The following is a 26,461-nucleotide window of genomic DNA, read 5'->3' as shown; positions in this document are numbered from 1 at the left end:
AAAACATTCGCACTGTTGCTCAGAGCAGGCAACAAAGGTGCATAAGTATGAAAGAGAAAAATCCCAGATACAGGCTCTTTACTGCTGTTGTCACTGGCAGTGCTATACGCTTTCAATAAATCTACCCCAGCCAGTAATAAAATGGTCTTTACAAATGAACCGCAATCACAGGAAGGAGTAGAGCGTGTCCTGCTTTGAACAAAAATGCGTAGAGCCCCAGGCAGGCATTGGCATCCCACCAACATTTTGTCAGACTGGGTTGGACAGCTGGATGGATTAGGGTTGCTTGCCTTCATATGGATGAAGGAAAAACAAGGACTAAGTTCTGGGCTGTTAGAGTAAGTGGGTCTGGATGTGTTTTCCTTCAGGATAGGTGATGACAGTAGGAAGAGGAGATTGTGGCTGTTGCCGTGCAATAGGCACTAAGAGGTCAAAGAGGGCGTAAGTGAAAGTGAGTGAAAGCCAAATGGGCTGCATACTTAGTAAGTGTTTTGGCTGGTCCTGGGAATTAGTCCTACTGCAGGAACTTGCCATGCATTCCCATATTTTCTAACCCCATTGTGCAATCAAGGACTGACTGACTGCCAGCACAAACAGCCTGCTGAACAGTTTTCTAGGATGATTCAATATTTTTCCCTTTTACAACAGGGCTCTGTTCCTCTTGCCCCACCAATAGCTCTGTAGACTCTGGACATCAGAGTGTAGATTTATTTCTAGGACACTGCACTTATAATTTAACAGAAAATAATAATAGGACTACAGTATAGTATTTCTGAAAAAAAAAAAGTTCTCTGTTAAAAAATAGCTGGTAAACAAGATAAGGTATGGACTTTAATATTTTATAGTTGCTGATTGCTGAATAGACTGTTTGATGGCATAATTGTTACATCACTTTTCAGTAATTATTACTTAGGTGTATTTCTGTGCTAACACCCACTTAGTATCTAAATACACTGGTGGACCTTTCCACTACGAAAGGAGATATTTTGCTATGGATAAAGCTACAGTTTTGAAAATAAATTTCTCAGAAAATGCAGTTGGATTTTTCTATTTTGTATGGTAACAGAAGAAACCTTGTTTTCTGACTCTTAACTAGTTTTCCAGTTACCCAGTGACGTTAGTAAAAGTTTGTGGCCACAGGAGAGCATGTACTACACACTACTTCAATTTGCTGCTCATTTGAGACACAGGTGGTTTTTGGTTTTGTTTTTTGTTTTTGTTTTTGTTTTTGTTTTAATTCAGGCTTACATTACTGCTCTTTCAATGTCTAGTGGTATTATTTCATCAAATATATTACACAGTAGAGATATGATGGCTCTCCGTATACATATTTTTCTTTGCTTGGTTGAAGAAAAAAACTTTCAATTGATATCTTCTGTTTTTTAAAGTTAGCTGGTTCATGCTTTACTTAAACTTCCTGTGAATTTTTGTTGCACGCGAGTGTTTTCTCCTATTTATTTCTTTGTATACCAGGACTCTGTAAAAGACTTATTTAAATCAGTCTGTAGCATAAAGGACTTAACTTGATAATCTGCTTTCTCTCTCTCTCCCCCAGTTATTCAGTTACAGTGCAAGAGTCATATCCTCATCCTTTTGATCAAATTTACTACACCAGTTGTACTGACATCCTAAACTGGTTTAAGTGCACACGACACAGGTGATGCATGCTTGTTAATATTGTCAAACTGCTGATATTGTAGATATTTGTAAAGATTTTGTGTCTGTCCAAGTCAAGCATGATATGTAGGATATTTTAGTTATAGTGGCTAGTGTGTCTAAATACTATGGTCTGTGTCAACTGGAAAATGCTGTCCAAGCAATGTCACATAGGTTTCATTAGCAAGACGAGATGTATCATCCCATGAAGTGCTAACAGAAAATGAACACGTTGAGAAAAAGTGTACAATGCACAAAATTAAATTCCCCAGACCCTGGGAGATGTATTTGTTCAGAAATGTCGTAAGAAAGAGACCCCTTGCTGCTTGCAACCTTATGTTCTGGGGAAAGTGCATGCTACTTGAAATGAAAATAAAAAGATTTGTTAAAGGAAACTCCTGGTGCTTGCAGAAAGTAAGCAAGGGATGAATGATTAAAAACTGGTGACAGCTGTAAAAAGCATTTCCTCAGAGGAATATGCCCATAAGTATGAACCATCAGCAGTGGGAAAGGGTCCCTGGAGCACAGCAGCTGAAGCAGACAGACCAGTACAGACAGTATGTAAAAAGCAGATGCTGAGTTTAAAGAGAGAGTACACTTTTTTTACCTATGACATTCCTTGCTGGGAGTTCAGACTGTCTCAGGTGTTGTGGCAATGTGTTGTGTTTACTGCTTGGTGGAGTATGTGGTCAGCAGCCAGGAGAGCCAGGGGGTGGAAGGGAGATTTACAGATGTGGTGAGGAGCAGAGAGGAGAGAGCAGTGGGAGAGCCCACTTCTGATAAATTCTACTTGCTCGTGTCAGAAGGAAGCTGTATTTTCTGCAGTTCTTGACAGGTTTATGTGCTGATTTCTCTGTGTGCTGCTCACCACTGCTCTGCAGGGCTGCATTCAGCAAAACACAGCCACCCCCCTGGCAAAAGGTGTGCAATGCTGTGGGCTGCCCAGGAGGGCCAAATTCTCTCTTGAGCCCTCCCATGTCTTGCCTTAACCAGACCTTCTCTTTTCACAACATCTCTGACCCTAGAAAACTGACTCACCCTTGGGAGGATGTTCCTCCCTTGGAAACTGATAGCTGCAATGATCCAGCAAACTGATTTGTATTGCCAGCCCTTAGCTTCCATAGATGCTGCTAATGGCAAAGGCAGTGATGTTCTGGTTTGCATATTAGTTAAGTAGCTTTTTTTCTCTCCTCTTACTGATACCTGAATGTTCTTTAAAATGTGTAAGAATATATATTGTTTTGTTTCTGAACCATTAATTGTACGTAACAACCATTCATTCTTTTCTTTAGGATCAGTTATCGTACTGCCTATAGACATGGTGAAAAAACAATGTACAGGCGTAAATCCCAGTGCTGCCCTGGATTTTATGAAAGCAGGGAAATGTGTGTCCGTAAGTTTATCTTCTTTTTGCTTTGAAATTCCATACATTTATCACAATGTGGGTTTGACTCCCCTTTGATGGGCAGCTTGTGGAAGCTGAGTTTTGGGAGCTCGGTTATTCATCAGTGGTGCACGTGCAGCTCTCGTTGAAGTCAAATGGTGTTGTGCATATGCAAATGACAGGATAATTCGATCTCAAATGTCTAAGTAACCAGCTTTGATGTGATTCCAGCTAATGATTGTATGGAAAATGCAAAGCACAAGTGTCAGTGCATTTTTCAACACGATAAATTAATATGAGGTTCAAAACCAGAAGGGAAATATAAGGGTTTTCTCCTTACTGTGGGCCCTGGTTGCTCCCCATGTTTATCCTCTCTTGCAGATACAGAGATCTGTAACAACTGTTTGAAGGCAGCAGCACTGCCTTTTTGTGCGGCACATGCCCCTGTCTCCACGTCTTCCTAAGTCTAAAGAGGGAAGAGCTGTGTCCAGAGCCTGGTGGTGGCCTTGGCTCTTTTTCTCTTTTGTATGGCCTCGTGCAGACCTAGGAAGGCCTGATTCTTAAAATGGTACTTATTCAAGAGCACAGTAGCAAGGCAGTATGAAAGTAGAGGAGGTGTTCATCCAGAGCCTTGGAAGTGTATGGTGATACGCTTCCATACAGCAGGTTGGGTAGTTGCTCGTGTTGGCAGGACTGACAGCAGGGAACTTGTGATAGGCAAGCAATTGCGAAAGACAGCATATCCTTGGAGATGGGAAAATGTGTAGGGCTAAAAATGAAATTAATTCAATAGTATTTCAAATTATTTGTCCCTGTGAATGTACATGTGCAGCATGGACTGCAATGGTAAGATTCCAGAAGTCAGGGAATCAAACCTCTTCATCTTTTCATCTCCTTGAAAAACTGGGCTCATCAGGGGCAATCTTTTGTCTATAATGTCACTTGTGATGTTGACCTGTGTGTATACTTTTATTAATTGTAGGAGACAGAGAGGGCATGCATTATAGAGGAAAACAGGTAAAAATCCATTCCTTGGTTTTGCTTCAGCTCTTCTAATAATGAGATTTTAAAACCCTCCAGAACCTTAACCAACAATGTCAGGGAGACTGAGGTGGTATAGTTGAATTTTTTCTGGAAGTGTGGGGCCCTGTAGGAGCAGATTTGTGAGGGGCTGGAACATCTACACTGCAGGGGCTGCCCTTGGGCTTGTCGCCCAGTTCCTGAACAGGCAACTGATTGGCAAGCCTTGCCAGGAGAAAGATGTGAAAAGCCCAGCTTATTGGGAAAGCCACGGCATGTGAGCTGTTTTGGTGGCTGCTTTGCCTTGTCTTGTGTGCAGCTCTGTGTCACATCCCCAAGTCAAATCCCGACTTGGCTGGTCTGCATGGGAAGCCAACTGGCACACTCCCACTGCCCTGGAGCGGGACCTGGACCGAGGCGTGTGCGAAAAGCTGGCTCTGTAACAGGATGCTTTCAGCCTAACTCTCTGAGACACGCTGCTTTACCTGGTGGTTTTTTTCTCAGCCAAGAATGAGAAAAATGGAGATACATTCATTGCTTTATTGCCTGCCTTACATCTATAAGACAGTGGTGAAGCATAGCGTTCAAGGTATGGAGAAGCTTGTCCAGGAAAATGTTCTGTGAAATAACGGATAACTAGAGATTTGTCATTGGCGCTGGATTTTGCAACCCAGTTCAGGAGACAGCAGTGCAGTGGCTAAGTCTGTGGTCTTTACTGATAAATGAGAGTCTGAAAATCATTATCAGTATGTATGTTATTTATTCAATACAAATGCAAAATAGTTTCTTAATTTTTGCCTTTCTGCTTCTGTAAGGTGCATACTGGAAGTGACTGTCAGAATTTATTTGTGTCTATCCCTGGCAAATTATACCCTGTGAATATCATAACACATCACACTATCCTCATTTATATTTTTGTCTTACAGCACTTCCTGGAATTTGAAAATGCAGCAGTAAGATCTTTGATTTAAAGTGTTTTCTGCACATGAAAAGCAAGGTCAAAATGATATATTTAAAAACCAAGTTTTTAAAATAATGCATTTATCTGAGATCAGATTGGCAATTTTTTTAACCTTTTTGTTTTTAACATGTGTATTAGACTTTTAGGAACCAATGTCTAACTACATTTGGTTATTATGCAGCATATATGAGTGATCAAATTTAATTTTTTTATTAAGTAGTATACCTTTTGAACTATATAACAGCTTGACTGATCACGTGAGAGGTGTGATGATAAGTCTTTTATGTGGCTACAGCTTTTACATAGCTATGGTATATGTAGCAAATTCGTTCTATATCAACATCGTAATACTTGGAACCTGGTAAATTTAGATCACATTGGATGTACAAATTTTTTACTGTTATTACATAAAAATATACCAAATGGTGATATTCAGTTTAACTTGGAAAGCAAGTGTGATGCTGTCAGCTGAGATTAAATAGTAAGAGTTAGTGATATGGGGAGGACTCTTCTCATACATCATCGTAGCAGAAATATCACTGGCAGAGAGCCAATACAAAATCTTTTTCTGCAAGAAAATGGTGACCTCATTGAAAAACGCACATGCACCTCCCCCTTTTTTTATATCCTAGGATCACTGAATGATAGAATGGTTTGGATTGGAAGGGATCTTAAAAACCATCTAGTACCACCACCCCTGCCATGGGCAGGGACACCCTCCGGATCCCCATCCAACCTGGCCCTGAACACTTCCAGGGATGGGGCATCCACAACCTCTCTGGGCAACCTGTTTCAGTGCCTCACCAACCTCACAGTGAAGAATTTCTTCCTAATATCTAATCTAAGTCTACCCTATCTCAGTTTAAAGCCATTACCCCGTGTGCTGTCACTACATGCCTTTGTAAACTGTCCCTCTCCAGCTTTCCTGTAGGCCCCCTTTAGGTACTGGGAGGCTGCTATAAGGTCTTCCCAGAGCCTTCTCTTCTCCAGGCTGAACCACCCCAACAAGATGTGAAGATAGAAGAGGATCAAAGCTATTTGAAGTGTTGCAGATTTCTTCTTTTATGCTGTTGCTGCTCCACAATGCCACAGCATTTCTATTAGGGTAGTTTTATGTTTCATGCAGTGTGAATTTTTTTTACTTAGTGGAGGATGTAGGATGCTTCTAAAAGGCCAAAATATGTGTGGTGCTGTTGATGTTTTGTTTTTTGTTTGTTCCTTTATTTGACTTCTCAATTTAGAAAGCTCAATTAAAAAATTCTGCTGGTAGATGATTTTAGTATGACTCAACACTTAAGTGCATACAATGATGAATTGAAACCTTGTAACTTCCTTTTAAAAATAATAATTAGGAATCTACAGCATAAATACTCACCAGTCACTGTTCCCCTAGAGGTGGTACTTACTAGTGGTAGTGCCACTTCACTGCCTATAGTGGGAAGACAGTTATTTGTAAATGCATAAAGAATTGCAAGAATGTGCCAGCCTCACGTTGCTAAACTCTGTAAATGTTGTATTCAGAAAGGAAAAGAATGACCAACAGCCACAGAAAAGCACTGGCTGAAATTTAAATGGGAAGAGTTTTTTTGAGTCCTTTTCAAGTCTAATCTGAACAGATAAATTTGAATTCATCTTAGGACACAAAATTTCTGAGGAATTGTGACTGACTTCTATACTTGTCCTGAAAACTTTCAATAGGTGAAATTTGTGTTATGTTTTCACTGTTTGATGCAAATTCGTTTTGTGTTTTGTCTTTTGATTCAGTATATATGTAGACTGAGTTTTTTAAAAAACTGCAATCTTTTTTTTTTTTTACATTTTTTTACATTTATTTATTTTACATTTACAAAGTTCATTCAATTGTTAGCATGTTTCTGAAATGAAAGAATTCAAAGCCTTTAAGATGTCTTCTGGTGGCTTTCTTGTAGATTAACACACATGCAGAATGTAGATTTATCCTAGTAGCATTTTCATAGCTTGAACATTAGTTTCACCTACAGTTTCTGACTGTATGTGAAACACATGTAACACATTTCTAGGAACATTAAAAAAGACTTATGCCTGTTGAATTTCCTCTAGACATGAAATAGAAAATAAACCATTTATCTTAATGCATAACTGGATATCACTCACTTCAATAGCAACTAGTCATCAAGCATAGGAAAAAAGGATTAACCAAATGTTCTAGCATACAGTATGGAAGTGAAGAATTTATTTGAAAAAACACATTTATAATGTAGTTTAAAAGATATTTGAATTTTATTTTGCACAATAAGTGCTGAGGGACTTTAAGTAATTTTGAGGAAGTTGAAGTTAAACCTTGTGGAATATGTAGAAGGAGTTTTTTTCTATTTCCAGTTTGAAATGGTCTGTGCATTCAAATTTAATTCAGAAAATTTTGAGAACTTTAACAGCTGAAGTAGCTTTTTTTTCCTTCTTCAATTTGCTCTTTTCAAAGACTAGGTATCCAAATCAGGATAGAGTGCTATTAGCAGAAATGCTAAACACAAAGCACAGTCAGGCATGTAGTATGACTTCTTTTGTTGGAAGTCATTTATCTGAAATAAATAAATTGGAGATTTACTTGCAATCCAGAAGCAGGCCCAGTTCAGATATTACTCCAGTCTTCCTAATATGAATTCTCTGTAAAGTTGACAGGAATTTTATTTAATAGATTTCAGGTATGAAATCTCATGAAATCAGGTATGATTTCAGGTATTTGCCTTTTTGATGATATGATTAATTTGTTTAAAAGGTAGAAGTCTAATTGCAGAACTGTAGTTCTGGTCATTTACTTATGTGCATAATTACAGCCAAAATATTTCAAGCTTTGTTTATGTTAATTGATTTATGTCTGACTTTTCAAAATGAAAAAGCAACAGTCCCTGAAATGCATACATAAATGTCATTAAAGATCTAAATGCTTTTTATTACTGGAAATTTTTCTGTATCTTCTTTTAACATCACATAATGCAATGCACAGCTGTCTAAATGTCATCTATGGTGACTTACAATGAAATAACTTCATGTCACTTTCTTAATCGCAGAGCAGATTCATAAAATGCCATTCAGAAATTTCAAGTCTTACAATGTTCCACCCTTCATATATGCTCTAGTTCAGAAGGGGAAGTGGATGTTGTATGAGGCGCAGGGGTTACTCCACTCAGCTGTAGTACTTTAAGTAGGTATAGCAATGGAGGAGCAACCTGTGTTTGAACCGCAGGGGGTACGGTGGAGCCCATCAGCATATAAGTAGGCATTTGAACTGCAATCTTCTCATATGCTGCAGCACTGTCTTCCTCTCTTCATTGACATCAGTACGAGACACGTGATCAGTGTCTGAAAGTGCAAACTCGAGCTAAAATTGTATTATATATTCTATGCCTTTAGCATGACTGGCTTAACCCCCCTGGTATGAGCTCCCTTCCCAAAGCTGTGGTGCTGAGGCATGTCTGCGATCATGTTGGTCAAGCCCTTGCCTCACATCACTTTCAGCTTGCTATAATGTTGGTGTCGATGGCCTGGGTGGGTTACACATGTCTTTTCACATTGGTTCACTTTGCTGAGCTTCCTCAACAGGGCATGTTCATCCAGCTGATTGCAGAAGTACCAGTGCCTGCAACTGAGGTGGGAACAGAGCTCAAGCAGCCTGGTGAACTGGTGTCCAGGGGACAGGGCAGCTCCTCCCATGGTGCAGAAAGGGCTGTTACAGGGAATTGCACATGCAGCAGCAGATATTTTATAGATACTTCAAGCTGGCTGATACTCTATAATCAGAAAGAGCAAATCTACCTTTTGTTTTTTAAGAAAACAAAACGATACGATCCTCTGAAATAGACCTGTAAGTTGGACAAGGAAAGATTTTAGAGTAGATTTTGAAGGGAACAGTAAGACAGAAGAAAAGGGGAAATAAGATGTGAAAGGAAACACACGAGACTAAGCTCAGATTGCTTTTCATATGATAATTGATTTTTCCCTTACAAAAGAAGAAAATATGACTTATGCAATTTACTGCTGCCAGTGAATTTTTGTTGTTTCTTTACGCTGCTCAGTATCAAAAAGACTTCATGTTAAGTTTTTCACCTGCTCTTGCACATAAGTATTTTCTTATATCACGTCCAACAATTCCTTAGAAAATGAAGAGAAAATAGTCTCTCTGTTGCTGATGGCATTCATGTCTTTTCAGCTTGTTCCAGTGCTTTTCATGTTGTCCTCACCTTACACCTTTTGGTAGGTCCTGTAGTGAATTTTACTTCTCTTATGTTCAGTGCAATAATTTTCTTACAGATGCTGTCTCTTAGGGTTGTTAACTAGGATTCAATTGCCAAGAATCAGTTAGCCCAGAAGGTGTCTAAAGAATAATTTCTTTTGGTTACAAAATAGGTTTTTATGTATATCCAGAGTGTAGAAAGAATCATTCTTTGATCAGATATATTTTGGGGCATTAAGAAACTTTGGGGGAAAAAAAAAAAAGGTAATACTGGATATGTTTAATTCTTTTGTATATCTTGAACATTTTTTTGATGCATTCTTGGCTTTAGAAAAGAATTGCATGTACCCCTTCTTTGAGAAAGAAATTTGTGTATTTGTATGCCATATATATATATATATATATGTAAATTTTAACTGATCTTCATTGAATTTATTTGGAAGTAGCAATATTTATATTATACAACTTCCTTCTTCTTCAGTGGTCCTTATCACATATTTCTTCGTCATTAGAGTCAGCAGAGTTTTGGCTGTCAAAACCCCTGACATTGTTACCTATAGATAACTTCTATAGAGACTTAGAAGTGGTAGCGTGTTTTGAAGACTTGTGTTTGATTTACGTTCTACTACTGGAAAACTGAAACACCACTTCAAGTGGCTGAAGAGAAGTGACTATTGATTTATGCTATTGTGGCTAAGAAAAGAATACAGCTTTAATTTGCGAGATGACTCTGCATTGTAAACACTCTGACCCAACGTTTCATCTGTTGTACATTTGTTCTAAGACAATTCTATTTTATTATTGGATGTAATTGATGATTATTTGCACAGTGCCATAGCATGTGCTGTTACACAGGGACTGTAGTAAGGACCTATGTGCTCAGCATGGTTTGAGAGGCGGTGCAAGGAGATGCTCAAAGATGCTTCTTCTGTACTTCTCTCTGGGTCTAGTTTCTTACAACATTTTTGTATTTTTTTTCATCTGTCCCACAGAGTATGCAATGGAATTTTGCTTTATTGTATTTAGCCTTATTGCTCAGGAATTTGGGTTGAGTATGTTGGTATTCACTAAGTTATTCATACATGTGAACATGCAGAGATGTGTATGCGTACAGCTACTGTCTGTTGTCTTATCATTTTCTGGTAAGATTTTTCACACATTTGATTTAGAAAGAGCTTCACTCTTTCTAAATCAAGGCAGCACTTACTAAGCAAGAATGTTCAAAGATACAAGTAGTTCATGTTGAGTTATAAGAGTAATGGAACATTCTGATGTATTATTTAAAGTCATTCTTTTCATACTAAATAAATAAATAGAGAACAATGAAATAACTTTGTATATTGTATCATCTAACATTTAAAAATTCATATTCTCCCTGTTGATTTCTAATGAAGATCACTTTAATGCACATCTGAAAAATACCTTATTAGCAATAAAAGTTGAGAATGAAAATTAAAAGCTGTAAAAATATGAAATTAATGGCTGGGATCCCAGATAACCAAAGATTTTAATAATATATATGATTGATCTCTGTGTGGCTTTCCTTTTCCTTGGCCACACAAAATAGATGATCAACCATGTTTCATCATGTTTAATTAGGAAAAAACCAGGACATTTTGCAAGTATTTTTCCTAATTACTGTAGAGCATTTTCAATCCATTCAGGACCGAAATGATACACATGTAGTCCCATTAAACTTCTTCTAAACACCAACTTTGTCTGTTTCCCACTGTTCACCTTGTATTCTTTGGTATACCAATCAGATTCCTGTTGTACTTTCTCTGGAAGTGTTGGTACAAAGAAAATTCTCATCCTGTGCACATTTTTTGTTTTATTGTTGTTCAAACTAGAAGGAAAGTATTACAGTGTATATATTTTGGAAAGTTAAGGGTATTTCATGATTAATGTGATGCCAGCCGACTGTTTCTGATTGTAGATTCTTCCTCTTCAGTGTATTTATTCTGAGTCAGTTACATCGCTGTGCTGGGTATTGAAGCCGTTTCAAGTTTTTCTTAAAACTTTCAAATAAAAGCTCTATTTCAAAGTAAGCCTTAACTGTAGAAAAACATGCTTGCAAATCATAAAAAAAATTATAAACAAAAAATTTCAAGCAGCTCTGCTTAGCACTTAGAGGACAGGTTGCAGTGATTCACAGGGTTTGTATCTCGTGCATTACCTTAATCATCGCCATTTTGTTGTGCTTCATTTGAACTGTGTAACCATTCAGAAAAATCAATATTAAAATACTGATGTGTTGCAAATTGTATTTTACCCATGCTGTTGTAAGAGAACTACTTTTTATGCGTGCAGAAGTTCCCCTCTTTTTCTTGGTGTAAGAGTTTGCTTCAGAGAATCACAGGATGGTTGAGTTTGGAAGGGACCTCTAGAAGTCATGTTGTCCAACTTCCCTGCTCAGGCAGGGCCACCTATAGCCTCTTACTCAGGACCACGTTCAGATGGGTTTCCAACCTATATCATACTGTAAGTCTTTTCATTAAATGTGGACAATTTTCACTTTGTTATGCAAAAGTAGTTGAGTAGCACCAACATGGTTTTAGCTGGACCCTTCAAACTTAGGAGAAATAGAAGAGAGTGAAGTAATAGAAGAGAGTGAAAAATTATTTAGAAGAGACACTATCAAACATTAATACACTATGTTTATTTTGCTTTTAAAACATATTTAAGACATGAAAGATCTGGATTAGGAATATGTTTAGAATATTTTTCCTAGTGTTAGGAGTTCTACTTTAATTCTTTTTTTATGTCCTTCTTTGATAGCTCATTGTGCTGATAAATGTGTCCATGGTCGTTGCATTGCGCCGAACACCTGTCAGTGTGAGCCTGGCTGGGGAGGACCTAACTGCTCCAGTGGTGAGTTTTCACCTGCTTCTGCCTGTCTTGTGCTCTTTTCCCAGTGTTGTCCTCTCTCTTGGGCAGATTATCATGGATCCTGTGCTTGGGCTCCTGCTTTCTGGTCAGGGGTTTGTTCTGAGTTACCAGGTTACTCTACGTGACCTGATTTTTCGTCATTTGCTTGCAAACAATGTTACCAATGTTAGCAGCACTAAATATCATGAGCTATTTTGTGCTCAGAAACATGCCAGATTATACAGAACTTAGTGTCTGGATAAAATGATATTTTAACTATAAGAAAATCTCTTATTTTTTTTTTTTCCTAATGCATAAAGAATGATGGTGCCAGGTCATTTGTAAAAGCTATGAGCAAAGCCTTTCTCACAACCCTACCCCTTTCACTCTGCCACTAACTTGTCCTTTCCCCCCCTCCACTGTGTTCCCGTCTTGCATTATTACTTGCTCCCTGTCTGTTCAGTCTCTTTTCCATTTTACTTTCACCGACTAGTCATGTTTCTCCATGTTATCTTTCTTTCTGAAAGCCTTATATATCGAACTCTTCTGTAAATAATCAAATATGCAGAAGAAATGTCTATCACTAGACAATGTAGAATGGGGAGATACTGTTATTGATTGAGATTTCTAACTTTTACATTCTCTGAAAGGGCACTTTAGATGAGACAGGAACATCTAAATCTGTCTTTGGAAATAATCCTTCCTCTCACAGGACTTTCCATTTGCCTTACCTGTCTGGTATAATTAATTTTTTTAATACATGTGCAGCTCTTTTCCTCTGTTTCTTCCTTTGATTGCTTCTTTGATTGCAACCTCAATAGCAAAAATACTTTCTGATGTGCGTATACAACAGGCCAAAGCTCAAAGAGCCTTTGTTCATGTACCTTTGAACAGTGTGATCTCCGGAGAGGTTGTTGATCCTCTAAAGACTGCTGCGTGACGTTAGAGCTAACTGGAACTGCTGAAATTTGTTTCGGATCGCTAGTGTACTCCTAGGAGACGGGGGTAGGCTGAGGAAGAGGATGTTTTTGTGCACATGCTACAGGGACATTTCTTTTGGAATTTATCCCATTCCATGTGGACAAACTTAAGAAAGATGTTGCTTTCACCAGATTGTCCTTCTGAGTTTGAGTCTGCTGTTTGCTGCTATCTGTGCATGATTTCCCTATCCATGTGTTTGAGAACTGCAGTGCAGATCAAATTGAATTGAAGAGCAGTGAATAGTGTTGGAAGTACAGTAAGTGATAGGGTTTTGGCTCTCTGGCACTGAGTTTTATTGTTGCTCACCCTACACAGGAGATTTTCACGTGTTGCCTTTAACTGTATTTTCTGCACGATCCCCAGCTTGATTAGTTTTGGTAACAGAAAGGTACAATGAGATAAAATAGATGCTTTTTCAGATAATAATTTTGATTAAATAGCAAGTTACGCATTCAAGAAAAATACATACAAATTGCTATACTGTAATTATGTCTATCATGGAAACATTTTAACTATGTAACTATTTAACTGAATTAATGGAGAAGGAGCAATGATTAAAAGACAGGCCAGTATTTTTGTAAGGCAGACAGTTGGGGATTTAATGGTTAGTGATGACCAAATAAAATACTGTAACTGAAAGGGAGAGATTATTTGCAAAGTGTGACATATTAGGCAAACTTCCAGATTTAGTAATCTATTCATTTTCATGGACACAAACATGTCGGAAGCAACTGTTCTAAGCACTAAACGTTTTGTAAAATTGCAGAACTAAACTTTTTCTTCCAAAGTATTATCCTTTATTAGGATTGATGATTCTCCTTACAAGGGATTTCACCTGTAAATATCTGAGAGCAGAGTTAGTCCTTTTGCAGCATCTGGCCAACTGCCAACTTGATTTTGTCTGTTGTTTCTCAGTTGTGCTTAAAATAAATTTTTAAACTGTGCGCCACGGCTTCTATGTGACAGTGGCTTTCTGGATGGTAATTGCAGACAAGTGCAAATCCTAAATGCTATAATGTTCTCTCCAAAAATGACAGAATGATTGCACTGACTAAATTCATGCATTGTGCAGTAAAAGCTGAATCAGCACGCTTCCTCTGCATGTCTTTGCATACCACTGTGCTACAGCCTAATAACCTTTCTAGGGACTGAACTTTTTGGGATGCTCACATTTCCTTTTGTAGCAACCATTGCCTCCTTTTTGTGGTGAGTCTTATCCAATTCCCAGTAGCCTAGGTCAGTGGCTGCTTTCAGTTTAGGGAGAAGAGAGATAAAAATTTGACAAGATTACTTGAGGCTGTCCTTTTTCAGCGCTTAATTCTGGCTCAACCTGTAACTTTCCTCTCCATCACATCCTCTGCCTTTCTGAAAACCTTACACCCCACCTGAGAGGAAAATAGGATTGGATGTATCCTTTTGTAAGTAAAACCTGAGTGGTAGTCTCGGAATTTGACTAATTAAATAATACCTCCTTGGGGAACATTTCCTGTGTGAGAGGTATTTTTTCTTCAGGCCTTTTTTTTTTTAGTTAAAGGAAATATACTGTATTAGGCAGTGTTTGCTTGCAGTGAGTTTCAGTGGGAGGTGATGAAGGAGATGATGGTAACGTACATGTATCTGAAAAGAAATACTACTCGGATTGAGAGATCACTCATTTGCAGATCATTTCCATTCTAGCAGGAGAGATGACAGTCATGCAAAACAAGTTATTCTAATGAAGTTTTATTGACTGAACACAGTAGTGAGGTCAATGACAAACAAGTGGACAGAAGACGTGTTGAACTTATCCCTTGGAGCAAGCGAATCAGCACAAGCAGCACACTGTCAGCACCCCATTGAATAAGTGTTTGTGAACTTCAGGAGTATAAATTGATCAGTTCTGGGCTGGGGACAAGGACAAAATTCAGAAAAAAGGACACAGTGGTAAAGATAGGTGTGTTTGTAGATTAAAAATGTAAACAGATTTTATTGAAAAACAAACCAACACCTTTCCCTCCCAAACTGGATCATTGTTTATATCAAATTTTTAACTTGTATATGTCAGATTGGATTGTTGCATGTTGTAAGAGCATTATTGACTGCAGTTTGTGTATAAAGCAGTCTTCTGTAAAAGTTGCTACATGTAGTAATAGTGGGCTGTCTAGATGTGTAGAGATGATCAAACTATGTTTTACATTTCTAGATTGTTTTCTGCCTATTTTCTGCTCACACTCTTGCAACAGTATTTGCTGTAATACATAATATTCAAAACTGATGGTCAGCTTTGAATGTGTGTGCAAGATAGGTACACATGCAGCCTAACATGGAGCCCCACTAAGCAATCAGGGCATTCACTTTGTTTTTCTTTTCATGCCTAGTAGTCCACAAATAATTCTGTCGAAATCAATAGGACACTTTCTGAATAAGCTGGAGCAGAGGCAAAAGGCCAAAATCAATATTACACTGACTCGTCTGCAATGGTTATAGCCTTTGTGATCCCCCAGCTGGCCTGAGTAGTACAGCAAAAAGGGAATGGCGTGGTTTTGGTTTCTGACAAGTATGTTAGGATTGTTTGCAGAAATGTGAATAGGTATTTTCTATTTTTATTATATTTAAGTAATTAGATTTGTTTGAATCACTGGATTTTAATTTATAATTTGATTCTGTTGGTGATTAGTAGAGTTGCATTGGGACTAGAGTCTGAGGGCATGGGGGAAGAACAAGTGGCACTAAGGCGTAATTTGGATCCAGGATTTTATAAAGCATGAGAAGAGAACTGGCTTTTTCCTTAATACATTAAGCTGAGCATTTAAAGCTGGCATCTCAGAGAAACATCTTCTTTCCTTTAGATGCATTTGTTAAGGAAATTTTTAAGGGACAGTAGCTCTGCTTTACTGTCATGGGTGTTTGTAAAGTTCGCAAAATCTCACTGTTTTTTTCATGGGACTTGGCAGATGCAGAATATGGCAGAAACTGGATCCCTTGGCATAGCATTGTGAGGCACTCACATGAGTTACAAGCACTGCCAGTTTCTCAGTGGAGCTTATAATTTCCATTAACCCTGCAGAGGTGGATGTGTGACTGTTTTCCACAGACACACTTGCACCCCAAGTGAAACAGCCCCCTTGGTGCAGATACTAGGCAAGGTGCCTGGGAGAATCTTGTACACTCTGACGGCACAGCTGGTGTATCTTGAATGAGCTTCTTTGACAGAGGTATTGCTTTCCTTTCTGTTTGTCAAAAGCATTTTGACTAACAGAGCTTGCAAGATATGTCTAAAGAGCTAGCTCATCCTTCAGTTTTCCAACAGGCTGTAGAAATAGGTTCTAGTTTTAACCATATGCTTACACCAGAAGGGCCTGATTCCCAGAACTGAGAAACTGCTAAACACACAAGCAAAACTGCAGAGTAGCCTGACAGAGAGGTATTTGATTTTATGGAAAATGTAGAGAAATAGCTCATTCAAGTAATGCAGAGCTGCCCCCCGCCCTGGTTCCCAAATGGCCACATGTGCAAATGCATCTTGTTAGCAAAAGGACTGTTAGGTCATAAACAGCGTTAAATTTAGCCTTTTCTTTTTACATGTGTCTTCCCCGTACTTTTCACTAACCTTAATTCTTCTGTAATTGTTATTCCTGTAATTTCCTGACTTCTCAGTTTTGCCAGGTGAACTCTTTATTTTCTCCTCTAACAAGGTTGAATATGGTTGGCTTGAGAAACTAACCAACCAGCAAGTTAGATCAGGTGTAAATAGGGAAAATAGGTATTAATGGAAGTTGCCATCACCTTCTTTGTTGACAGTGTCACTATGGTAGGTGGTGTCAAAATTCCCAGGGTTACATAGCAGTTGTGATTTTCTGGAGTTCAGTACAACAATGTATTGGAAATATTATTCTTATGTTTTATATAATTTCTGTCCTATAAAGCATTTTGATTTTGAAGTTCTAGGGAACTAGACTTTGTGGACATGCTTTAGCATTTTGCTGAATTACAATTCCAATCTTTAAGCAAAAGCAGAAACAAAAATATTTTTTCTACAAAACTGTAGTTATTAAAAATATTGAGATTTACTGAAGGAAGGCATTGCAGTAAATGGTGATAGTTTTATTGATTTGTAAACATTTTCTGGATCAGAGATGCTTTTCATGTCTGCTTTTCACCATTTCGTAAACTCAGTATATTTGTGGTGTTTACCTAAGTTGATTTCCTGAATAACATCTGTGTAATTATTTTTTCTACTAACAGTGCAGAAGTATTTTTAGTATTAGTTTAATTTCAATCATCTGCCTTATGTATTGATGGACTTATGTATTGTCAGTGGCTCACTTAGCAGGTATTTGAGGACGTAAAGGATAACATTTGTTGCCAACTTAAAAATTAAGATGACCTTCAAGTCATTGCAAAAAAGGAAAAAGGCTAATTTATGGTCCTATAAGGAGATGTGTGCAAAATCAGGATCATGGACATCAATCTATTTTATACAGTACAATCAGATACTTACAATTTTGTAAGTTTTCCTATAATAGTGATTATTTTTAACAGGTTTTATCGCAGTAGCAAGATAAAATGAACACCAATAGGCATCTGTGTGTGTTTTCCTTAGCAATTATCCAAGCTTGTGTTCTGATTTCCAAAGCTCTTTAAAGAGTCTTCTGAAATTTATGGCATGTGAAAGGCATATAGTTCCAGCCTTTTATAGGATCTGAAAAACACATTTTCCTTGTTCTTCCACTTCATGGATCAAAAGGCTTTTACAAAGTAAAAAAGAAAAATCCTAAAATTAAATTAAAGCTTAGCATTTTGAATAAAAATCCTTTCTTATACACAAAACTAAAAGGAAGAATGAAAAACATGCCACAGGGTAAAAAGCCTACAGTATAACAAATAAAATCACATAGAAACAAAAGATTCAAAGAAAATCTAGATTTAATAGAAAGTGCATTCTGAAAAAAACCCACTACCATGCATTTCTGTGTCTGGGATGTAGGTAAGATAAGTCTTTTACTAAAAGGCATTGATATTTTATAATTATTATAAGTTATTCTCTAAAGGAAAAAGATTTCTGTTCTGATATGCATGTGCATATATTTTCATAACATCCTGAGGTGACTAGAACAGAGCATATAAAAAAATATAGAAAGAATAATCTCATATTTTTATTAAATAAGACTTTGAAGGTTGTTATAAATGATGATTTTATTCTACTTTTAGAATAGCTGGCTTTATTTTCTGGCTTTTTCAGCTCATCTCTGAAGTTTCTGTTTGCCATGTTCCACATTTACTGTCTTGCAATCCAGTCTGGTGTACAGGTTGATATCACTGGGGGCTTAAGGCATCTTGTTGAATTTTGAACGCACTTGAGTATTTATAGCTTTTAGAATTAGCAGGAATTTACTTTTATTTGGTTTAAACTCCAGTTGAGAGAATTATTATCTGTTTCCTGTCCTGCAGGAATATCTTAAGGGAAATAAACGCCATCAATTTAGATCCACAGCTAACAAAATCATAATAGCAGAGAGCAGTTTCAAGAATAGTCTCTAAACTTCCAGTAAGGATGATGTGGATTTAGATTAGTGACAACATGCATATTTTTATCCTTGTTTTTCCTTAGTGAATCAATGAATGTTGTTCTGAACACAAACACACTTAGAAATTAAGATCATTAAAAGTGGCAGCTGTATGGCTGTGACTTTTCATGTCCTTATCAGCTAAGAATAATCGAGGATCCAGGTTTAATTTTGCGTAGACCAAAGGTACATGATGCCTTAATGTAATATATGACCTATTTGGCTGTTGTCACAGTATGTGAAATGCATTGTTTCCTATCAAAAAGAATATCAATCCAGTTTTCTGACAAAATTTTAATCTAGAGTGTGATGTACACCATGCCTTTGCCAGCCTTCGTACTAATTATGGCAATCTCTTCAGGCAAAGCAGTAAACACATTTTCAGGTATGCAAAATACAAGACTATCATCTAACACATGAATTAGAATTAAATTTTCCTTCTGTTGACACTTGAAAGTTAGATGGGCATCTGTTGTTGATGGAGAAAAGGGAGGACTTGTCCTGGGTGTGTTTCCGTAGTGAGGTCATCAGAAGGAGAGTTGAGGTGAGTGGCTCCCTTCACCTATGAATTTAAAAGCAGCCTTCATAAAAGTTATTCTGTTTTGTTGTGAAATTCTTACTGAGATTTATCAGATTCTACTTATTGGCAGTTAGGTATCTAAAGTATTTGTTCCACTAATGTATATTTATTTTAAGACAAGCATGATTCTTGCTTCTGGAACATAGGGAAGAATCATTCTTCCAGAACTCTGGACAGCCTTAGACAATTTATGGTAACAAGATTGTCAGCAAGATACTCCTTTAGATAAATCAAAGTTTTCTTAATATTGGCCTATTTTACTTATGCTGGCTACACTTGGCTATTAGTGGTGGTTATTCTCTGATAATGCAAGTCACTTGCGGGCCCTCCCAGAAATGTTACTCTTATTTATATCCTCTGCCTCAAAAAAACTGGAAAAGTTTTTAAACAGGGCATGTTTAAAACACATTGGTCTACTTTTAGATGATAGTCAGTCTTGCTCCTTGGTGGACCTCATGGCTGTCCCCGCTAGGGATTTGTGGACTCCTTCTGCAAGTAAAAATTCAGAACAGAAAGTTGCCTCTGCCCCAGAGAACCTGTGATTGAAAGAACATAACACAAAGCTGGCAACACATAGGAGATGAGGAAGGAAGCAAATACTGATAAATGACTGGCAGGTAGTGGTTTTGACACACTTGCCACATCAACTTTTTGTGGACTTCACAGGAAAGAGGAGTTGTAAGCTAGGCACTTGTAGGAGGACATCATGGGAGTTTTATGGCTTGGAGTGTAGAGAGCTGTGCCATGTTATAGAGGCAACTTGAGGAGAAACAAGTAAGACAATAGTTTGAAAATGCAACAATGGGGCTAATGTCATGGGCGATGTAAATGTGGGGGTTGATATTTGGATACTGGGTGAGAAATCATGGATGAGAGATAGACCATAAAGGCCATGGAAGTAAGGACAAGGCAATAAAGATCTGAGAGTCAAAGGGCGAAAGCAAAGGAAGGCACAAGAAGACTTGTCCTTGATGTGACAGTCTAGAAAGGAAGAAAGGTCAGTTTGTTTTACATGCTGCAGCAAGGAAAATCAGCTTCCACTTAGTAAAGGCTGTGGCTCCTTGAACTTACCCAAAGAAATTATATTGGAGTTTTGACAACAGAGAGATAGGAATTCTGCATATTTGGCACTGTTTGCTTATTTAAAATTTGTGCTTCATAATATTGCATTCCAAATGAGGGAGCATTCACTCTGTTTCTTCTGTCTGTAGTAGGGAATTTTGGTTTTGGTTGTTTTACAAGACCATAAAAATACATAAGCCTAATGCTGTGGTAAAAATCTCCTCTGTTTTGGTGACAATGGTATGTATTTCCAGAAACACACAGCACTGTGTGTTGCAGAAAGATGTGTAAACCAGAATAAAATCTCATTCTGTTGTCTTGGTGCTACATATAAGACAGCTACAAAAAATGATAGCAAGGAAAGTAAATCTTAGTTTTGCTGTGATTCTTCACTTTCACCTGCCCATTAGCAAAAGAGACAGACAAAAAGAGAAGAAAGATCTTAAAAAAAGCATTGCAATAAACATTGTCTGGCTTGAATGTCATGTTATAAAGGAAACTGTAGCATACTTAAAGGACAGATGCAAGTCAGAGTTTCCAAGGAGGTTTTTCTTCTGAAATGCTCTTTGACTTGATTTGATAGCCTTATTTTGTTCTCATTATAGTCCATTCTTTAGAGAAGTACGGAATTGTAGGTGATCAAGGTGAGTTTTTCAGGAATAAACTTGGGAAAAAAAGGCAGAAAACCTCCTTACAAAGTATGTGACCACATTCAGTTAAAAATGTCTTTGTTTATATGGAGCAATAAAGGAGTTAATAAATTCTGCAGGTGTACTTCAGATTATTATAAAAATTCATATCTTGCATTATAAAATATCAGGGCTCCCTCCATCCCAATTTGCAAATCACCAGCTAGTCACAGAAACCATGTGCACAAAACCACATCTAGCCCAGCATAATAACAATATGTGCATTAAAGGTATTATACTTGGAAATTCAGAACTTTAAATCTTCAAAAATGCTGCAAGAGGCCCCTGAAAATAGCAATTTCAATCACAGATTTCAATTTCTTCTTGAAGGTGATTTTTTCACTGTTGAATCCTTGAGCTTCTTTATGTTTCTAAAGTTGTTATTTGGCACTCAGTTTCAGCAAGCATTTCTTTATGATGGTAGACCTCTATTGTGTTAGAGTTTCATACTATACTTGCTCATTTTAAATGAGAGTTTATACAATGTAGTGCCCTTGTTCCCAAGGGCAAGCTTTTGCTTTTTTGAGAGAAAAGTTCTCTGTCCTGTATTTGTGGCATTGTGTGATCTGCACAGCATGTACTGTGGTGACAAAAAAATTTAAAATATTCCCACATGAACAGAATGTATTAAAAGAAAAATGGCAAGGTGTGGCAATAATACCATGGTGTTTGTTAAACATTTACTTTGATTTTGTTTTTCCCCTGCAGCATAAGGTGAAGGCAGAAAGGACCATGTGACTCTACTATGAAAGCTGATAGGGAGCAGTACAGCTAGCTAGTTCTTCTATGTAAAACAGAAAAACCTGAGTGTGAATATGACATATGTTAAAAGGGAAAGGACAACAACTTTTGTAAGGAAGGTGCTTTGTGTAACACAGAACAGCATTAGGCCAGTTCTGTATGATCAATGCAGAAAATTTACCCGGGTTTACTGATTGAGTTTTGCATTTCTGCAGGATTCAGACTGTTTCCAGGAGTTATTTGGCTGAGATACATCGTCCTTGTGTTGAAACCATTCTGAATATGGGGCTCTTGTCTCTATACTTTGCTTCCCTTTCACATATACCCTGTGCTGAGACAGGTGATGTACAGCTCCAAATCGGTTCAGAAACCAGTAGCTGACACTTTTGTGTGTGCGGGCATGTAGTGTTTGCATATGCGTGTGTGCCTGTGACCTTGGTGCAGTCAGGACAGTCAGAGCAGCTATTCTGATTAAACTCCAGCTGACAGTTTGTAACCTGACGATAGTCATTAACTCAAAGACTATCCCATTCCACTAGATTAGCAGCTGTGTGGCTTCCAGCCTGGCTTTCTTAGTGTCTGAAGCAGCAGAAATAGTCTGATGTAATAGTTGGTAAATTTAGCCTCCAAAACTAATTAAAAATAAACCAAACTCACCATAGGAAACAGTTCTACCCTTTGCCGTCTTCTTTTTAATAGTAAACTGAGCATCACTTTTTGACAAATCACTTTCTTACGGGGTGCATTAGTGATTATCAGTCAGAGGACATAGAGGTAAAATATGTGATGTATCCATCTCGTTCAAAATTATTATTTATTCCCATTAATCCTGCAAACTTCTCCACAGTTCTGCCCATAGGTCAGAGATAGATGCTAGGTTGGTGACAGACCTTGCGTAAAGGACTATCTATTATGTCTGCGGTCATACTATGCTGGGGCCACCATTGTCCTAGTGGAATGCTTCACCATTGTGCTGCAGTGAAAAACTGCATAGTCAATATTTGTTACCCACCTGGCCATTGCCAGGAGAACCATCATGAGACCGGAAATCCCATTAGCAGCCATATGATGCTTTTTTATATTAATGATTTCCTGCAAACATAATGAGAAGTTCACGCCAGGAAACTAATAAATTCTTATGTACTGTGTGGTACATGCTCTTATAGTAAAATAGTTGAGAAAGGTTCAAGTTCACAAACACAGTACGTTCACCTTGGACATCAGTAAATCTCCAGGAGACAGCAGGGCGCATCCCAGGAGACAGGCTGGGGATGGGATTGTAAAAAGAGCAGAGGGAGTACAAGGCCCCTGCTGCTTCACAAGTGAAATGATTTCTAGCAAGGCAGTCTTTGTACCTGGGTGTTGGATGCAATGGCAGATGCGTGGTAGTAGATGTTTCTGGTCTGTGTGGCTCTGAGACTCATTACGCTGTATCTTCAGCATGAATGTTGTCGCACTGCATCTAATATCCCATTTCCAGCTACTGGTGAAAGAACACAAGCTCACACTAATCACCCAAGATTAAGTCTTCTCTTGCCTGTCGTGTTTATATCTAGAATGTGCTCAAGCCACATTCATCCTTGACTGAGCTTTGCACTGGAACAATCAAGGTCTGGTGATCAGTCTGAATTCTTCTGTTTATGAGGACAGGGCTTTTAAATTTTGTTTAATTTTAATTTTTAAATTATTCCATGAGGAGTGGCTGAAATTGAAATTGTCTATTTTGTCTGGGAGCAGGAGGTAGCCTGTTATCTGAATGCAGACTACTGTGTTAAGCAAAAAAATACGTAGAAGTGTCTGCTCAAATCATGACAGAACATGCAGTTGTCTCAGACGTCTCACCATCCGTACATGTACCTATATATATCGCAAAATAACTAGTTTCTTGATAACAATTTGAGGACTGGTTAAGCGTGAGGGTCTCACTTTCTATTCCATGCAGACATGTTGACAAGAAACATATAGCAGTTCTGAACAAATGTGAGTTATCATGGGAAAAGGCAACTTGTGAGATGCTGTGTGCTGTAGACAGCAGTGTGTTGTAGTATAGTCCAGAACAAAACCCACACACTGAAGATGTGTGAGATGAAGAAAGAGACCAATAATAGATGGACAGTTGTTCTGTCCATTTGGCAGTATTGCTGGGTGTTTATAATACATAACAATACTTTCTGTTGTTCTGTATTTTAGTGTGTGTAGGTGCTCACAGTATCTCCATTATGGATGCATGTTCTAGTGACCTGTCCAGGAAAAAAAAATCTTAAAGACTAGATTCTTTAAAAGACCCTAATCCTTTTTTATTTGTGCAGCCTGAGTGAACAGCTCCTACAGCTGAATAATTCCTACCCTGAGGAGGATTCTTGAATTACTTTACATTGGTCTAGGAAAGTGTGCCTGTTCTCTGCCTGGCTTTTTTGCCCCCGGAGAAGACTGGGAGAACAATGTTGTCAGTCTCCCAGGAGGAGACCCCGGACTTCCAGTCACTGCAATTGAAGTTTCCCATTGTACTGCTGTTATCAACAGAACATAAAAATAAAATCAGATCATTTGACCGTATAATTAGCACATTCCTGTTGAACTCCAGGTGACCTTAATCTTCTGGCTCTTTACAGAACTCCCGTGTTTCTCACTTAGGAAAAATTTCTTCCTTAACTTTAAGATTTTTCTTTTGTTGCTAAAATAACCTCCGAGTGGTTTGCTTATAAGGTTTTAGTGGGCTGCATTGGGGCAGACAAGATGCATTTGAATGATCATGAAGACACATTGGATAACCAAATCTGTAGCATCTAGATTAAGTTTAACCATGTAATCATTAATTTCTATTGCTTGGTGAAACACTTCATGTGTTTTCTTTTGCCCTAACAGTACATTGCAAGACTGAAAAGGAAATATTTGCAATTATGTTAACAAGTAGGAACTTACAGATTTGAAAAAAATCATAATCTTATGTTGAGTAAGCTTTGCAACTTCCTTCTGGGAATCAGACAGTTGTTTGTGGAGTTAGACTACATTTTTTTACTTCTTTTAAGTTAGCAAGACTTCTCTGTGTAAATGGAAGCTCACTGCAACCATAACTGTTATTTGATGGTGGAGAGTCATAATGAAGAGTTTTGTCAATGAAGAGCCTAGAACTTGCATTTATTTCAAAGCTTCGCATTTTAAAGTGTTTGCTTTTATGCTTAAGAATTTAATTTGTGTGCATAAGTTAAGTTCTGTCTGCCTGCCAAGATCCTTGAGGACCAAGGAGAACTGAAGACATACTACATAACTATTTCCATTTTATAACTTTTTTTTTTTTTTACAGTTGACTCATAGTGTCTTCAGTGCTGTAACATGAGCTATTGTAAAACTGCTGTAAATTTTTCCTTCTACCCCTTCAGCATGTGACAGTGACCACTGGGGACCTCACTGTAGCAGCCGCTGCCAGTGCAAAAATGGAGCCTTGTGCAACCCCATCACTGGAGCCTGCCACTGTGCATCAGGTTTCAAAGGTTGGCGCTGCGAGGAACGTTGCGATCAAGGGACTTATGGAAACGATTGCCATCAAAAATGCCAGTGTCAAAATGGAGCCACCTGCGACCACGTGACTGGAGGGTGCAGATGTCCTCCTGGTTACACTGGTGCCTTGTAAGCAGCGGGTATATTATTTATGGGGGAGACATACGTGTTTTGAATAGTGCTAACAAGATAAATTAAGTTTAGATTAATTTTTAACACTATGCTGTTGGTGTGGCTGCTATGTAACGCAGGGAGGCAGGGCTAGTGGCTAAGAAGCATCTGGGCAAACCATGTTGCAGTGCACGTTCAGATGTGTAGCTGAGAGAAAGCCCTCTTGATCTGGACTGCTAAGTGAAAGCCATAAAACATAGCAGGAGGAGCTTCTTCATGACCACATGAAAGCGGTTTGGCTACAAGTTTGGAAAATCACATTGAAACATTGTGTTATTTGGCTTTGTCATTCCAGAATCGATTTTGAACTTTATCAGTAAGAACGAATGAGCACCAACCAATGTAGAAAGAAATATCTTTAAGAAGAAATAATTCCTAGATTGCTAGGTCTGTTTGCTTAGATTTGTTGCATGGATACTTCACAATATTCAGCGTGTGCCTCTTTATGTTGGACTGCTTTCGATTTCATATTTTTGGCTGGAAAAGTTAACAACAGTGTTAAAAATAAAGAGGTGGCTGGATAGTGGAGCATGTGCTGAAGTAATGGTTGTCTTTGTTGTACACCACCACCTGCCGCCCCAGCTGCGAGGACCTCTGTCCCCCCGGCAAGCATGGACCACAGTGTGAAGAGAGGTGCCCGTGCCAGAACGGAGGCATCTGTCACCACGTCACTGGGGAGTGTGCCTGCCCACCAGGATGGATGGTAAAAACACTTTCTGAAATCAACACAACCCCATAAAACTTCCATATTTGTAGATTTTGGGCAGCGTCAGAAAAGGTTAGCAAATGAGGATAGCAAATGCAGTCTGCCTGCAGCCAGGAGTAATGAGAAACGGATTTTAGCATAACAGACTGGAATAAAATACTTGCAAAACCATCTGTTATTGAAAATCCTCCAGTTCTGTGCTGCCTTTTTAACCATATCAGATTCTCAGAAGCAAAAGATATGAATCGTGCTGTGACGAGGCAACATCCTTTAGATCTTGTCTGGAAGTCATTAGTTTCTAGATATAATTTGATGTTATAGGGAGGTGACACCATTATATATTTTAGAAGTGGGTTTTGTGCCTGTTTTCATATATATAGTATGCATG

General features: G+C 38.1%; 1 protein-coding gene across 3 annotated transcripts in view; it reads left to right on the top strand.

The window, feature by feature from the left end:
* MEGF10 (multiple EGF like domains 10) overlaps window positions 1–26,461 on the top strand; it is a 109,481-nt gene that overhangs the window by 27,441 nt on the left and 55,579 nt on the right. For all 3 annotated transcript variants that reach the window (XM_075739862.1, XM_075739860.1, XM_075739861.1), the window contains exons 3-7: window positions 1,556–1,657; window positions 2,949–3,049; window positions 12,010–12,102; window positions 25,079–25,325; window positions 25,950–26,070. In XM_075739862.1, coding sequence (XP_075595977.1) covers window positions 1,556–1,657; window positions 2,949–3,049; window positions 12,010–12,102; window positions 25,079–25,325; window positions 25,950–26,070 — 664 coding nt within the window. The remainder of the gene's footprint in view (window positions 1–1,555; window positions 1,658–2,948; window positions 3,050–12,009; window positions 12,103–25,078; window positions 25,326–25,949; window positions 26,071–26,461) is intronic.

The sequence above is a fragment of the Balearica regulorum genome, chromosome Z, assembly GCF_011004875.1.
Source record: "Balearica regulorum gibbericeps isolate bBalReg1 chromosome Z, bBalReg1.pri, whole genome shotgun sequence".
Taxonomy (NCBI): Eukaryota; Metazoa; Chordata; class Aves; order Gruiformes; family Gruidae; genus Balearica; species Balearica regulorum.
The sequence above is the reverse complement of the archived record's forward strand: the minus strand, read 5'-3'. Positions and strand labels throughout refer to the sequence as shown.